This window comes from Macaca fascicularis, chromosome 13, assembly GCF_037993035.2.
Source record: "Macaca fascicularis isolate 582-1 chromosome 13, T2T-MFA8v1.1".
NCBI classification, from domain to species: Eukaryota; Metazoa; Chordata; class Mammalia; order Primates; family Cercopithecidae; genus Macaca; species Macaca fascicularis.
This window is the reverse complement of record NC_088387.1, coordinates 19551952-19569581: the sequence shown is the minus strand read 5'-3', so window position 1 is coordinate 19569581 and position 17630 is coordinate 19551952. Positions and strand designations below refer to the sequence as shown.

Sequence of the window (17630 nt, the reverse complement as noted above, 5' to 3'; positions counted from 1 at the left end):
AGGAGAATGAATAAATAATCATAGTAGTTATGCTTACTTTAGACTAATACATAAGCTGTGAAAATGAAGTAAACCTAAAGGTATCAATGTGACCAGACCAGGAAAACTGTGCTGAGTGGGAGAAAGTGCAGACTGACATTTAATGTAAGATTTATGTGCATCTGCAACACGCCCCAAACAATTCTATACCTAGTTTATGGATACATGTATGATGTAATAAAAGCTTTACAAGGGGACAGAAAGGAAGCACACGAATTACAGGATATCACTACTGGGGGGAGAAAAGGGGACAGTAATTATTATGAATTAGATTACTTTCTTACAGCGGAAGATGTATTTAATTCTAGGTAGTAGAGTATGGGGTGAGATTCCTCTGTGTACTACCTCACAGTATAATCATTTCCGAACAAAATGATTTTAAAATATAAATACATACAAGTGAAAATTTTTTAAAAAAATTATAAACTTAGAGCTTCCAGTAATAAAGGGCTACTCTTACAAGACCACCCTCAACACATACGTATAAGATGCAGAAAAAAGGCCCCAACTACACATATAGCACTGGAGAGTAACCAAAAGCTGTCAGAAGCTGAGGAAGAATTTTTACTTGGATGAAAGGAACCACACTGGGTGAATAAGTATTTATGTATATATTTTTGCCTTATGGCCCAGTGTGGCAGCCACAACTTAGATAGAAACCCACAGTCTTACTGGCTTGAAGAACCAAGAAATAGAGTTCTGAGCATGACAACAATTGGGAAAGGGGAATGTTTCAGAAATGAGAGAACAAAGGGAGACCCTTAAAATCAGCATGTAAAATTGGGTCCCAATCTTTGGTGGACTCCTGAACTATGCATGCATGGGACAGATCAAAGCAGCCCACCTAAGGCTGAAGAATGTACTTCAACTGCCATGTTCACCAAGTTAAGTACCAGTGAAAACTAAAAACCAATCCTCTTCCCCTGGAGAATTTTTGGTGACATGCACTGAGCCAGGTGATGGACTGTGTATTAACAAGGAAAGACATAAAATGAAAAACATTAAAATGTAATTGAAGGCCAAACACCACACTAAAAACAAACAAAACCAATCCTCTTCAGAGGACCCTAACAGGATCCAGGGTTTAAAACATATTCCTCACAACGTTCATAATACAATCCAGTATTACTGGGCATACAAATGAATGGTGAAACTTGACTTATACTCAAGGAGACTGATCCTGAGATGACCCAGACATTGGAATCTGCAGATAATGACTTTACAACACCCATCATATAAAACTATGCTAAAAATATAAAGGAAAACATGCCCACAATGAAGATAAGAAATCTTAGAGAAAAGAGAAACTATAAAAAAAGAAACAAGTCAGGCCAGGCGCAGTGGCTCACACCTGTAATCCCAGCACTTTTGGGAGGCTGAGGCGGGCAGATCACTTGAGGTCAGGAGTTTGAGACCAGCCTGAACAACATGATAAAACCCTGTCTCTACTAAAAATACAAAAAATTAGCTGGGCATGGTGGCACATGCCTGTAATCTCAGCTACTCAGAAGGTGAAGGCAGGAGAATCGCTTGAACCGGGGAGGCAGGGGTTGCAGTGAGCCAAGATCGTGCCACTGCACTCCAGGTGGGTGACACAGCGATACCCTGTCTCAAAAAAAGAAAAAAAAAAAAAAAGAAACAAGTGGAAGTGCTGGACTTGAAAATACAGTCATACACTGCATAACAATGTTTTAGTCAATGTAGGATGGCATATATACTATGGTGATCCCACATTTTTACTGTATCTTTTCTATATTTAGCTACACAAATCCTTGCCATTGTCTTACAGCTGTCGACAGCACACAGTACAGTTATATGCCACCCAGGTTTGTAGCCTAGGAACAACAGGCTATACCATATATTAGGTGTGTAGTAGTCTCTGCCATCTAGGTTTATGTAAGTTCACTGTATGATGTTCACACTACGACAAAATCACATACGACTCCCTTCTCCAAATGTATCCCTGTCGTTAAGGGTATATGACTGTAGGCGAAAATTCAGTAGAAGACAGAATGAAAAGTGACTGTGATAATAGGTCAATAAAAATAATTCAATCTGGGCCAGGCACAGTGGCTCACACCTGTAACCCCAGCGTTTTTGGGAGGCTGAGGCAGGCAGATCACTTGAGGTCAGGAGTTCAAAACCAGCCAGGCCAACATGGTAAAACCCCATCTCTACTAAAACACAAAAATTAGCTGGGCATGGTGATGTGTGCCTGTAATCCCAGCTACTCGGGAGGCTGAGGCAGGAGAATTTATTGAACATGGGAGGCAGAGGTTGCAATGAGCCGAGATCGCACCACTGCACTCCAGCCTAGGTAACAAAGTGAGACTCCATCTTAGGGGAAAAAAAAAAAAAAAAAAGAAATTAAAAGATCCAATCTGAAGAAAATAAAGAAAAAAAGAGAACAGAAACTCAATGTCTTATGGAACAATATCAAAAGGTTTAAATATATGAGTAACTGATATCTCAGAAGGGGAGGAAAGAGAGAAAAGGGTAAGAGCAATGTTTTTAAAAATAATGACAGAAGAGTTTAGCAATTTAATTTAAAAACAAAAAAACAAAAAAACAAATTTGGGGCCGGGCGCGGTGGCTCACGCCTGTAATCCAGCACTTTGGGAGGCCAAAGTGGGCAGATCACCTGAGGTCAGGAGTTCAAGACCAGCCTGGCCAACATGGTGAAATCCCGTCTCTACTAAAAATACAAAAATTAGCTGGGTATGGTGGTGAGTGCCTGTAGTCCCAGCTACTTGGGAGGCTGAGGCAGAAGAATCACTTAAACCCAGGAGGCAGAGGTTGCAGGGAGCCGAGATCATACCACTGCACTCCAGCCTAGGCAATGGAGCAACACTCTGTCTCAAAAAAAAAAAAAAAAAAAGAACACTATATTCAGAAGACTGCTGCTTTCTAACTAGAAATGACAGAGACAAAGAAAAGCCAGTATAACAACAACTTTTAAGTGCTGGAAGAAAAATAACTGTCAACTCAGAACTGTATACCCAGTGAAAGATTCCTTCAAGTGAAGTAAAATAAAGACATTTTCAGATAAATGAAAACCAACAGAATTTGTGGCCAGCAACCTGCAATATAAAAAAATGCTAAAGGAAGATTATCAGGCTGAAGGAAAACTGTAAGCAATGAAAACCTGAATCTTGCAACAGGAATGAAGAGAACTGGAAGTGATAAATACGCGGGTGACTATGATTGCTTGTATTCTTCAAAAAATCAAGTAATAAGACCCCAGGCACACCCAAATCTATGGACATTCTATACCTTTTTCTTCAAAAATGTCAATGTCAAAGACACAGAATGGTTAAAGATCTGTCATAAATTACAGGAGACTAAATAGACATGCCAACTAAATACAATGAGTGATCCTGGACTGGTTGCTTGTGGCACAGAAAAAAAAAAAACTTGCCATAAGCCATATTTTTGGAACAAATGGTCAGCATACGTAAATGAGGACTACAAAAGACTATGCTAGTATCAAGTTTACTTTCCTGATTGTGACTATAACATCGTCCCTCTTCCTTACCCATCTGGCACTGGTACATGTTCCGTGGACTCTGGTTGTGGTCAGAGAAAGGGATGAAGTTGGCAATCACACTCAGCAGGCTGTGTGGAAAGAGTTCCTGGTGTGTGGTAACTCCAGCAAAAACCTCATCCTCAAAGATAGCGACATTCATGAAGATCTGGAAGAGCAGATGTCCAAGGCACAAAATAACTGCAACTGCTTACACATTAACTCTTACCATTTCTCAGAGTTCAGCACTCAAAGACTCAAGAGAAAACCTTCCCCGCCCAGCATCATGAGTGCTGAAGGGATCAACTGGGAAGCACAGGGAAGTGACCACTTAGAAATACCACTTGCTTTACATATTCCACTCTAAATCTACCCCAGACCAATTGTGAAGGGGAATAGGAAGAAAAAATTTTAAGTAGCACAAAGCCTATAACTTTGCAACTGCAAATATGTAGGCAAAGACTGAGTGTGCATCTAATGGAATGTTTTCACTTCACCAGCTGAGGCAGAGTCAGGTACAAAGGAGCTCTGGCAGCCAGACAGGATGGAAGGCAGGTAATGTGACCACCAACCCTCTCAGGTTCTTGTGGAGTGAGATCAGACATGGGAACTGCTTTGTGCTGGTCACGGAGGAGGTGGAAAGTCTGACTTTCTTTCAAATGTCCAACTGTTATTGTAACACTAACAACCCTTTTAATGTGGGGAAAAGAAAGAGATCAGCCTGTTACTGTGTCTATATAGAAAGAAGTAGACATAAGAGACTCCATTTTGTTCTGTATTTGAGATGCTGTTAGTCTGTGACCCTACCCCCAACCTTGTCCTTGCAAGAGACATGTGCTGTGGTAACTCAAGGTTTAATGGATTTTGGGCGTGCAGGGTGTGACTTTGTTCCTAGATAAGCTAGGTATTGTCTAAGGTTTCTCCCCATGTGATAGACTGAAACTATGCTGCCAAAAGGTTTATGGAGATGTTTGCATATGCATCTCAAGGCATAGCTTTGTCCTTTGAACTTATTCATGTCACAGAGGTTTTTGTTCATATGTCTTACTGCCGATTTCCTCTTTTTTCTTTGTTTATATTGTCCTGCCACTCCCCTGTCTTTAAGATGGTAAAGATAATTATCAATAAATACTAAGGGAACTCAGAGACCGGGGCGGCGTGGGTCCTCTGTAAGCTGAGCGCCGGTCCCCTGGGCCCCGCTTTTCTTTCTCTATACTTTGTCTCTGTGTCTTATTTCTTTTCTCAAGTCTCTCGTTCCACCTAACGAGAAACACCCACAGGTGTGGAGGGGCAGGCCACCCCTTCATTTAAAAAGGAAGAGTTAAGTCTCTGAAAGTTGTATACTATACAAACAAGCACATACACTCATCCATCACACATATGTATTTACCTGTTCCATAGTTCCAATTAGCTCTTCTTTGCCCAATTCCAAGTTCTGCACAGGCCGTACCAGTCTACAAGGAGTAGTAAAAAGGAACAATCCTGGGTATAGACTTGGTTTTCCTGTCATGGGTATGAGGACCACTTCCATCCAGGGAGGAATTCTTTTCTCTCTCAACACCTGTTTTCAACAAAAACAGAGTTTAACAAACCTGTCCCATGGCCATGGCTGTCGCTGCCAGTCTTATGCCCCATGGAATACTACTCATCCACACTCAGCCATGGTAAAAGCCCTACTTCCTTGGGTGCTCACCCCAGCTAGCAGGCAAATCACTAACCACTGAGGCTAAGGATAAAGTACACCATGAATGCATGTGTAGATACACTAAAGGAAATTCTGTCCTCTGTGATCTCAAATACAGTACATTACTGGTTTTATTTGTAAACTTAATAAACCAAAAACTCTTGGGTGGGCCGGGCATGGTGGCTTATACCTGTAATCCCAGCACTTTAGGAGGCCGAAGTGAGTGGATCACTTGAGCCCAGAAGTCAAGACCAACCTGGGCAACAGGGTGAAATCCCGTCTCTACAAAAAATAAAAAAATTAGCTGAGCGTGGTGGTGCGTGCCTGTAGTCCCAGCTACTTGGGAGGCTGAGGTGGGAGAATCACTTGAGCCCAGGAGGTTGAGGCTACAGTGAGTCATGATCATGCCACTGCACTCCAGCCTGGGTGACAGAGTGAGACCCTGTCTCAAAAACAAAACAAAAAAAATGCCAACAAACTCCTGCGTGAAAGGAGAAATAAAAATCTAAATTACAGGAACCTGGAAAAGAAAAAAACAAAACAAAACAAAACCCAGGTGTCAGTACTCGGGGATTCACAGCTAAATGAGAGGATGTTTGGTGGAGGGGACACTGGGAGATGTTGGGCAAAGAGTATAAAGCTTCAGTTATGCAAGAGAATTAAGTTTCTGCAGATCTCAAGTACAGCATGTGAGTACAGTTAAGAATACTATATTGCATGCCTGAAATTTAGTAAGAGAGCAGATCTTAAGTGTCCTCATCCTCCGACCCTCCACAATGCTAACCAAAAAAAAAAAAAAGTAAAGAAAATAAATTATTTAATCAAAAGCTAAAAAAGAATAAAGTCAACCAAAAGAAAGCACAAATTATAAAAAAGATAAAATCTGAGACGAATGAGGTAGGCAGATCATTTGAGGTCAGGGGTTCGAGACCAGCCGGGGCAACGTGGAGAAACCCCGTCTCTACTAAAAATACAAAAATTACCCAGGTGTGGTGTGTGCACCTGTAATCCCCGCTGAGGCTGAGGCAGGAGAATTGCTTGAACCCGGGAGGTGGAGGCTGCAGTGAGCCAAGATCACGCCACTGCAGCCCAGCCTGGGCAACAGAGTGAGACTCTGCCTCAAAAAAAAAAAAAAAAAAAAGGAATGATTGTTTAATGCATACAGAGTTTTGATGATGAGAAAGTTCTGAAGATGGTGATGACTGCACAACATGAATGTACTTAATATCACTGAATTGTACACTAGATCAAATCTCATATACTCTCTGAGCATCAAAATGAGTAGTAACAGAATATTCACAAAATTAAACAAGCATCTATAAATCTATGCTAACATAAATAAATGAACAACTAATAGAAAAGAAAGCCCTCCTTACAGAATAGCAACTAATAAACATAGAAAAAATGCTGGTGGGGGAAAACACCATGTGGTAACTTTACATCACAGTTATATTAACTCAGCAAAGAACCATCAATGGAATAGTAATTCAGCAAATAATTCATCAACTAGTGGGTGAAAATATGAAGAAAGGGGGCTCCACATAGCTTTCAACTATCTCTCCACAAGTTACTTATTACGGAGAAAAACAGAAACTGTAGAGTGAATTAACCTAAAGAACACAACTTTGAAGGGATCAGTTAACATGAGTCGTAACAGGACAAACCAACATCATGTGTTTCCTGAAATATCTTGAATCTCATCATGAGGAAGCAAAACATAAACCTAAATTACAGGAGAGCTGTGATTCCCAGCACTTCGGGAGGCCAAGGCGGGCGAATCACTTAAGGTTAGGAGACCAGCCTGATCCAGATGGGGAAACCCCACCACTACTAACAATAAAAAAAATTAGCTGGGTGTGGTGGTACACACCTGTAGTCTCAGCTACTTGGGAGACTGAGGCACGAGACTCTGACTTAAAAAAAGAAAAATAGAAGACTGGTGGTTGGCAGCATCTAGGTGGCTTCAGGATGCAGCTGGTCACCAGAAAGACCAAGCCAGAATTAGAGGACTGGGACTTTCAGCCCCACCCTCAACTCCAGGAAGGGGATAGGGGCTTGAGGTTAAGCTAATCACCAATGGCCAATGATTCCATCAGTCATCCTACATAATAAAGCCATAACGACCCAAAGGACTGGGTCAGGGAGCTGCCAGGGAAGCTGGGCACGGTGGTACAGTCCTGTGGTCAGGCTGCTTGGCAAGTGGAAGTGGGAGGATCATTTAAGCCTGGGACATTAAGGCTGCAGTGAGCTGTGACTGTGCCACTGCACTCCAGCCTGGGCAACAGAGTGAGACCCGTCTCTTTAAAAAAAAGAAAAGAAAAGAAAAAAAGAGAACATTACTGAGACAACTGGTGGAATATGAGCATCAACTATGGATCCCACCCACATGACCTTCTCTGATTTTCATAAGTGTACTGTGGTTATTGAAGAGAAAGTCCTTGTTCTTAGAAAAAGTATGCTAAAATCTTTATGGAAAACGGGACACTGTCTCAATGCTGCTCTCAAATGGTTCAAAAGAAAAACATTACAAAGAGCATACAGAAGACAAAGCATGTGGGGCAAAGCATAGCAACTGGTGGATTTCGGTAATGTATATACAGGGGGGTCCCATGTACTGATTAAACATCTTCGCTCTAAGCATAAAATCCTATCAAATGAGCCACAATCCCACTTATAGGAATATAAGAATTAAAGAATGAAAAGCACAAGGACTTGAATAGATATTTGTACACTCATGTTCACAGCAGCATTATTTGCAATGACCAGAAGGTAGAGACAACCCAAGTGTCCAACAGAGCACTTAAACAAAAACTAAAATTTCGTTTAAACATTTTTAAAAAATAAACACACAGAACAGAATATAAACCACAAACTCAGCCTGTTGCCAAAGGATAATTCTTTCAACGGCCATTATCAAAGCAACAAATACTCTTCACTAGGAGGAAATCCCAAAGATAAATTATTCAAAGAATGTCATTCTACTTTTTAAAAATATATTTTCAAAACCTAGGAGGCAATGGGGTAGTTAACTTCTACCTTGCATATTTTGAATATTACTGAAATACCTGTATTTTGAGATCCCTTATATGCCACTAGCATTAAGAAGGGGAAAAAAAGTTAAAATTAGTTAGATAAGCAGACTGAGGTGCCTCAGTGAAACTCCCAAAGAATGTATATGGGTCAAATATCTGTCACTGACCCCAACCAGTGAGGCCAGTATAAGGCAAGCCTCTGTCACCAGAGGGAATGCACAGGCATTCTGGACATTCTGACCCCCTGACCACTTGATCACTCTAGACCGCCCAGGGGTTAACCCCAAAACTAGAAAGGAACTGAAAACCTAAGGTCAAGGGATAGGACAATTCACAAAGCCTCAAGCCCACCTTAAAATGACGAAGAGAATCTGCGATGCCTGGAGCAAGCTCCTTATCCACCCAGCCAACCATGACGCCATCAAGCAGGACGGGGTAGCACTCACTGTATGGCCGGTGGGGAGCTCCATCAACGGGAGTGACCCCTGGTAAACGGAACAAACAGCACGATCACATCGGAATGCTTCATCCAACATTCTAGATTCCCTCCAGATGGGGTCAACAGCTGCTGTATCAGTTCAGATATCAAATTATCCTTGTCTCTATAACAGGTACAGGCATTTCTTTTAATTGCACTTCACAGATATTTTAAGCAGGCTTATCAATGCCATTTTTCCAACAACACGTGTTCCCTTTGTGTCTCTGTGTCAACATTTTGGTAATTCTTGCAGTATTTCCAATATTATTATATCTGTTATGGTGATCTGTGATTAGTGATCTCTGATGTTACTACTGTGCTTGCAGATGTGGTAGAAATAGCAAGACAACTAGAATTAGAAGTAGAGTCTGAAGCTGTGACTGAATTTCTGCAATCCCATAATCAAATTGAACAGATGAGGAATTGCTTCTTAGAGGATGAGCAAAGAAAATGTCGTTTTGCTTTGTTTTTGAGACAGGGTCTTGCTCTGTCGCTCAGGCTGCAGTGCAGTGGCATGATCATGGCTCATTGCAACCTCAACCTCCTGGGCTCAAGCAATCCTCCCACCTCAGCCTCCCGAGTAGCTGACAGGTGTGTGCCATCATGCTTGGCTAATTTAAAAAAAATTTTTTTGCCGGGCACGGTGGCTCCCACCTGTAATCCAGCATTTTGGGAGGCTGAGGCGGGTGGATCACGAGGTCAGGAGATTGAGACCATCCTGGCTAACACAGTGAAACCTCATCTCTACTAAAACTACAAAAAATTAGCCGGGCATGGTGGCGGGCGCCTATAGTCCCAGCTACTCAGGAGGCTGAGACAGGAGAATGGCATGAACCAGGGTGGCGGAGCTTGCAGTGAGCCAAGATCATGCCATTGCACTCCAGCCTGGGTGACAGAGCAAGACTCCATTTCAAAAAAAAAAAATTTTTTTTTTTTTTTGTAGAGACAGGGTCTCCCTGTGTCGCCTAGGCTGGTCTCAAACTCCTGGGCTCAAGCAATCCTCTCGCCTTGGCCTCCCAAAGTGCTGGAATTACAGGCCTGAGCCACTGTGCCCAGCAGAAAAGGGTTTCTTGAGATGCGATCTCAAGAAATGAGAAGATGCAGTAAACACTGTTGAAATGACAATAAAGGATTTAGATTATTCCATAAACTTAACTGATAAAACAGCGGCAGGGTTTGAGGGGACTGACTGCAACTTGGAAATAATCTCTTCTGTGGGTAACATGCTATCAAACAGCATCATATGCTACTGAGAAATCTTTCGTGAAAGGAAGATTCAATTGGCGTGGTAAACTTCTTTGTTTAATTTTAAGAAATTGTCACAAGCCATCCTAACCTTCAGCAACCACTGCCCTGATCAGTCAGCAGCCAGCAACACTGAGGCAAGACCTTCCCCAGCAAAAAGATAACGAATTGCTGAAGGCTCACATGATTTAATATTTTTTTTAGCAATAAAGTATTCTTAAATTTGAAATATTTACAGCATAGTGTAAACATAAGTTTTATATGCACCGTGGGAAACTGAGAAATTCATGTGGCTCATTTTATTGCAGCGCTCTGGAACCAAACCTGCAATATCTCCAGGGTAAGCCTGAAGGCTTTTGTATTGCTTGTGGAAGTTTAAATCGCTTCCGCAAGGACACAGGAAAGAAGTAGCAAGGGAACAGGGGCCTATGGGAGGGAGCATTTCACTGCATGTCTTTTTAATATTTTGATTTCTAAGCCACGTAAATGCATTAAATGCATTAACCCCCAAAATGTAATTACAGTTGATCCTCATTATGTGAAGATTTGCCTACTTGCTACATTTTATCTATAACCACAAAATTGATACTGGGGATGCTTTTAACGTCACTTCAGAACATGCAGCAAAAAAATTTGAGTCCCCTGATGCATACGCTCCCCGCAGCTGAAGTCAAACAAGACGATGCCATGCTTTCTTGTCAGCTCATGCTGTCAACAAGTGTCCCTTGTCCAGTCTGTTCAGTGGCATGTTTTCAGCTGGTGTGATTTCACTGTTTAAATAATAGCTTCCAGGCCTGGCATGGTGGCTCACAACTGTAATCCCAGCACTTTGGGAGGCCAAGGTAGAAGGAATGCTTGACGCCAGGAGTTCGAGACCAGCCTGGATAACACAGCAAGACCCCATCTCTACAAAAAAAAAAAAAAAAAATTGCCTCCAAGTGTAGCACTGAAGTGCTGCCTAGTGTTCATAAATGCAAAAAGGCTGTGATGTGCCTAACAGAAAAAAAATGTGTGTTAGATAAGCTTTATAGTTACAGTGCTGTTGGCTGAGAATTCAATGTTACCACAAGAACAATATATATTTTTAAAGGGTATCTTTTTTTTTTTTTTTTTTTTGAGACGGATCTTGCCTCATCGCCCAGGCTGGAGTGCAGTGGCATGATCTTGGCTCACTGCAAGCTCCACCTCCCAAGTTCACGCCATTCTCCCGCCTCAGCCTCCCGAGTACCTGGGACTACAGGCACCTGCCACCACGCCAGGCTAGTTTTTTGTATTTTTAGTAGAGACAGGGTTTCACCGTGTTAGCCACGATGGTCTCAATCTCCTGACCTCACAATCCACCTGTCTCGGCCTCCCAAAGTGCTGGGATTACAGGCGTGAGCCACTGCGCTCGGCCTAAAGGGTGTCTTTCAACAGAAACACACAAAAACCAAGGCTACATATTGATCAGCTAACAAAAATGTTGTAACCTGAGGCTCGAAGGAACCTTACCCTGTATTTCCCCTTGGCACAATGGTTCAATATTCACTGGTGACTTTAAAGACAAGTACTACAAATAATGAGAATCATATGAAATTAAGTAAAAAAGGAACACTCTCCCATGAACCATAAATACATTCTGAAGACATCAAGTGTTTGTTAGAGTGTCACAGGTTACCCACTTCGTGTTTCATCTGTCACCTCAATATGAACATCTCTATCGAAAGTTAGGTAGCGATTCTGTCGTCTTCTCCAGTGCCAGAGCGAAAAACCCTTCCCCATCTCTTTTTCTGCAGTTGGATCTATTTTCTACCTCTCCACTTTATTCTTTTCTCCTTTCTACCCTCTCCTGGACTTTGACATTTCGAATCACCAGTAACAAAATTATTTTCCTCGTAGAGGATAAACCTTCAAATTACACTGATTACATCGTCTGAATCTTGAGTATTTCTTGATTACTTTCTGTGGGGCCCTCTTCCTACAGGCCACTCTCTCTCTCTCTCTCTCTCTTTTTTTTTTTTAAGATGGAGTCTCACTCTGTCACCCAGGCTAGAGTGCAGTGGTGCAATCTTGGCTCACTGCAACCTCCACCTCCTGGATTCAAGCGATTCTACTGCCTCAGCTTCCTGAGTAGCTGGGACCACATGCACATGCCACCACACCCAGCTAATTTTTTTTTTTTTTGTATTTTTAGTAGAGATGGGGTTTTGCCATGTTGGCCAGGCTGGTCTTAAACTCCTGACCTCAAGTGATCTGCACACCTCGGCTTCCCAAAGTGCTGGGATTACAGGCATGAGCCACCACGCCTGGCCAGGCCACTCTAATTGGGAGAAGTACTTTTGAGCAGAACTTTGAGTCAATGCCCTTCTAGTTGCTTGAGAATACCTATCGTCTGATCCCCATGAACTGGAAGTTTTACTGTATGAATATTAATCCCACTGGTGAACCTGTCCACAGACCACCAAAGACAGAACATTTCTAGTCTCCAAATCATAACTGGAGAACCCTGGGACTAGAAAACGGCAGAGAAAGCTGACATCTTTAGGTATGAAGATAAATTCAAATCAAGTATCAAGCCAAGAATTAGACAGCTTTCTAGCCAAAGCAGAGACAGAGACAGCAGCTGTAAGGTTATCAGGAAAAATGGTTATCATCTGATGACATTAGGGTAGACTGGAAAATCTTTTAAACTGTCCTCCTGCAAACCAACACTGTTTTCTACTTAGAAATGCAAAGATCCACCAAGAGATGCAAGGAGAAGTGACCCAAAAAACTACTCAATAGCTTCTATGCTTCCAATATTAATGACTAGTCTATTTCAGATGCTTTGGCATCCTTCTTATTCATTGATTTATTTTTTATTTTGGAGACAGGATCTCACTTTCTCGCCCAGTCTAAAGTGCAGCAGTGGCACAATCACAGCTCACTGCAGCCTCAAATCCCTGGGCTCAAGCGATCCTCACTTCCATTATCTTCTTTTTTTTTTTTTTTTTGAAAGAAAACAAAACACCTATAACAGTTTCTCCTGTTTTCACTTTCAAAGAATGCGTTCAGCCTTCTATAGAGGAGCCAAGAAAGCAGCGCAACTCCTGCACAGAAGGGTAAAAACGAATTCTTACAGAAAGTCTCTGCTGAATCTCCAAAAGCAGCACAACTTAACAGGTTAAAAACCACGTAATCTTGGCCGGGCGCGGTAGCTCACAACTGTAATCCCAGCACTTTGGGAGGCCGAGGCAGGCACATCACGAGGTCAGGAGATCGAGACCATCGTGGCTAACATGGTGAAACCCCGTCTCTACTACAAATACAAAAAAATTAGCTGGGCGTGGTGGCGGGTGCCTGTAGTCCCAGCTACTTGGGAGGCTGAGGCAGGAGAATGGCGTGAACCCAGGGGGCGGAGCTTGCAGTGAGCAGAGATCGTGCCACTACACTCCAGCATGGGCAACAGAGCGAGACTCCATCTCAAAAAAAACACAAAAAACAAAAAAAAAATCAAGCAAGATGTTTATCACTATACACTACATACCCAAGTTGCAGAGTAAAGCCGGAATAGATGCCGTATACACAAACTGTGTGACAACCTCACATACGGCAGTTAGGTGGTTCATCAGGCCACAGGGCTCCCCGTCTGGGGTATGCACTGGACAAAGGAAGCCCCAGGACTCTGGCAGCAGCCGGCGTACTGTGGTGGTCCTCATCTTGGCAAAATCAGCCCCTCTGTGCACGCAGCGGAAATGGGAGAGGTAGCGTATGAAGTTCAGCTTGTCAGCCACAACACAAAGTCCAGAATTTTGTAGGAGGCCAAGACCTTAATAAAACAAAAGTCACTCAAAAATGGGCCAATCTTTTAAAAAACGGAAATTTTTGAGGCTTTGTGACGACAAAACCTCAGAGCACTCTACAGATTACAGAATGAATTATTACAACATTTATTCTCCTAGCTCTGATGAGTGGAAAGAGTTCGCAAAAAATATGTAAAATAATCCCCAGATTTCACAAACTGTATGAGCCCCAACTAGTTCCCTATCTCCTCTATGACCTCCTTTGTAGGAGAACATTAAATGAGTTAATAAAATAGCAAGTAGTTAAATTCATCTGAGAGGGTCAGATAATAGACAAGCAAGTAAGAAGGCTAATGAAAGAATCGGCATCAGTAACAGGGGTTTTAAAAAAAAAAAAAAAAAAAGGCTGGGCACAGTGGCTAATGCTATAATCCCAGCACTTCAAGAGGGCGAGGTGGGTAGTTCGCCAGAGCTTAAGAGTTCCAGACCAGCCTTAGCAGCACAGCAAAACCCCATCTCTACAAAAAACACAAAAATTAGCCAGGTGTGGTGGCTTGTGCCTGTAGTCACAGCTACTAGTGGGGCTGAGGTGGGAGGATCACCTGAGCCCGGGAGGTCAAGGCTGCAGTGAGCCATGATTCTGCCACTGCACTCTAGACTGGGTGACACAGTGAGGCCCTGACTCACAAAAAAAGAAAAAAAAAAAATTTCTGGGTTCCCAATTACCACTTTTTAAGTTTCCAGGGTCATTCTCTTTTTTGCTGAGACAGGGTCTCACTCTGTCACCAGGCTGGAGTGCAGTGGTGCAATCACAGCTCACTGCAGCCTTGACCTCCTAGTCAAGCCACCCTCCTACCTTGGCCTCCCAAAGTGCTGGGATTACAGGCATGAGCCACCACACCTGGCCTCTCAGGTCACTCTGAGGCAAGGCAACTGGTTTAGAGATGGGCATGTACAGCAACCCATGCAGAATTCCTATTAGGTAAGCCTTCCTCAGAGGTCTAAGTGGTCTTTTCATTTTCTAGAAGGAGGCAGAGAAAATGTATTTGGTTATTTGAATTAAATTTTAGCTATACAGACACCTTGTCTAAAGTCCTTCAGATCAATAGTCATCAAAGTCATAGTTACGAGAAATTTACTTTTTTGGGGGGGTTTGCTTTTAAAAAGAACCTGTCAAGGACAGGCAAATCTACATTAAGCAAATAGTTTGAAAAACATAACTAAAATGCTCTATTTAATTTTACCTGTTTTAGAACGCAGATTCCCAGTAGCAAAAAGGTATTCAAATGGTTTTGTAAGGTCTATTCCCATAGTAAAAATCCTCATCAAATTGTCAGTGTTCATGGAAACATTGGTCTTCTGAGCCTTCTTATCAAAAGCTATTTTAATAGACACTAACCAACCTTCCAGTTTTTCCTGAAATAAGAAAAACAAAAAATTAATATAAAATAGTATGTGAGCTAGGTGTGGTGGCTCACATCTATAATCCCAGGATTGGGTGGATCGCTTGAGACCAAGAGTTCAACATGAGACTGGGCAAAATGGTGAAACAAAACCCTGTCTCTACAAAAAATTTAAAAATTCGCCAGAAGGGGGTGGGGTGAGGGGTGGGGCATGCCTGTAGTTCCAGCTACTTGGGAGGATGAGGCAGAAGGATCGCTTGAGTCCAGGAGCCTAAGGCTTCAGGGAGCCACGATTGTGCCACTGCACTCCAGCCTGGGAAACAGGGCAAGACCCTATTCTCAATAAAATAAAATTATTACAAACGTCATATTTATTCCCATGTAATCTGTACAACCTTTAACAAAGGTCCACTAACATACACTGGATATGGAATACAGCAAAACCAAAAACCTGAAGGAGAGCTTTTCAGGTGCAGAAAGGATAGCTCTTCAATGTCATGCCCTCCTTCACCCGTTATATTTGTTACACACCTAAAAGCAATCACACGAACTACACAGCCCATACCTGAAAGCAATCACACGAACTACACAGTCCACACCTAAAAGCAATCACACGAACTACACAGCCCATCTTAGTCTATGCTGCCAACACTCACTGAAATGGTTAAGGCAGCCTGCAATTGCAAAATTACAGCTAGACTGGAGGACTGAGTTCTGGTATTCTGCAGCACTGCAGGTTGAATAAGTTAACTATATTTGTTGTATATTTTCTCACTGCAGCCTCAACCTCCTAGGTTCAAGGGATCCTCCCGCCTCAACCTCCTGAGTAGGTGGGACCATAGGTATGTGCCACCATGCTCGGCTAATTTTTAAATTTTTTTTGTAGAGATGGGGGTCTCACTTTGTTGCCTAGGCTGGTCTCAAACTCCTGGGCTCAAGCAATCCTCTTGCCTCGGCTTCCAAAGTGTTGGGATTACAGGCGTGAGCCACCATGCCCAGCCTTATTGTTTATTTTCAAAAAGCTAGAAGAGGGGATTTTGAACGTCCACAACACAAAAAAAGATACATGTTTGAGGTGATGAATGTGTTAACTACTCTGATTTGATCATTATACATTATTTACATACATGGAAATATCACTGCATACCCCATAAATATGTAGTTATTGCATGTCAACTAAAAATAAAAGAAAAAAAGACTATACACCATCAGTGCTTCCTATGGGTGGTTCAGAAACCACTGAAAACACCTAAGAGAATGTTTGAAATACGTTCTCTCCTGTATTTGATATTTGGAAGAAAACCTGGAAGATGTACACAGGTCACTTAATCACGGTATACCTTTTCCAGCAGGCCCCCGAGTCAACACATTAGCCATTGACTCTTGATAACCCAGCTCTTTAAAGTACCAGTGTTTGAACACTCACGCTTGGAAGACCTAACTATTCTTCCAGAAGACAGCACTGGAAGTGCCACATGTCATTTCTGCATATTCTCTGGCACTGACACTGCATTTAATATCACTGTGGTACAGTAATATTACATTTTCAGTACTTTGAAGGAATAAATTTTGGAGAGGTGTGGGAAGAAGGAATATATTTTATAAAATGTTACAATGAATCTCACAACTGACTACACATTAATAGGATTTGTAAGTACACTGCTAAAAATCTGTAATGTACAGATAAGGGAATTACCAGAGAGTGAAGGAAGCTGTTAGCTCACCCAACAAGGGTGTCAGCACAGGTTTGGTCTTTACCAAGTGAACCTAAAGGATCAAGTTTGAATGGAAGAGCCTGGCATCGCTGCTCCACTTCTGCTGGTTGCTGTTTAGATTCCTTTCTTGAGCCTGCTTCTTCCTGTGTCATAAACATTTTTATCAGGTGTACACTGAACAGCTTCACGGTCAAGATGGAATAAGAAGCCCTGGATCTTGATAACTGATTTGTGTTCTGCCTTTTTTCATAACTATGTCTACTTCCTTATTTGGGTTTAAAATCAAAACCGGAAAAGCTAACTCAAGTGTTTTATGGTTTATCTATAAATAATACAGAAAATATAGTTGCTATTTTTCAATTTTATATTGCTTATTTTAATGTAAATACGACGTGAATTTTTAACAGTCTATAATTCATCTTACATCATGGTCATGTGTCTTCTGAAGATTGTTTTTATTCTCCAAACTCAAAGGTTTAAAAGCTTTAACACAGCTGGTAAGGAAATCAGATACTCGGCAATGAATTCTCTGAAAAAGCCCCAATTTTCCCTTTGTTTCTCCTGTTGCTGAAACAGGTCACCTTAGTAATACCTTGCTACAGAAGACTCATTTCTTTTCTTTTCTTTTTTTTTTTTTTTTTTGCTGAGACAGGGTCTTGCTCTGTCACTTAGGCTGGAGTGCACTGGCGTGATCACAGCACACTTAAGCCTCCGTTGCCTGGGCTCAAGCAATCCTCTTACCTCAGCCTG

The 17630-nt window shown here is 42.0% G+C and overlaps 1 protein-coding gene across 10 annotated transcripts in view; it reads right to left on the bottom strand.

Annotated features, from left to right (window-relative positions):
* Positions 1–17630, bottom strand: part of POLR1B (RNA polymerase I subunit B) — a 33983-nt gene that overhangs the window by 3779 nt on the left and 12574 nt on the right. For 7 of the 10 annotated variants that reach the window (XM_074011267.1, XM_074011265.1, XM_074011268.1 and 4 more), the window contains 5 exons: positions 15007–15178; positions 13507–13788; positions 8630–8763; positions 4953–5123; positions 3575–3731 (listed from right to left, as the gene is read on the bottom strand). In XM_074011267.1, coding sequence (XP_073867368.1) covers positions 3575–3731; positions 4953–5123; positions 8630–8763; positions 13507–13788; positions 15007–15178 — 916 coding nt within the window. Of the gene's footprint in view, positions 1–3574; positions 3732–4952; positions 5124–8629; positions 8881–10188; positions 10908–13506; positions 13789–15006; positions 15179–16861; positions 17004–17630 lie in introns of those variants that run through there. The other 3 variants (XM_074011269.1, XR_012422046.1, XM_074011270.1) reach the window with 3 other exon arrangements.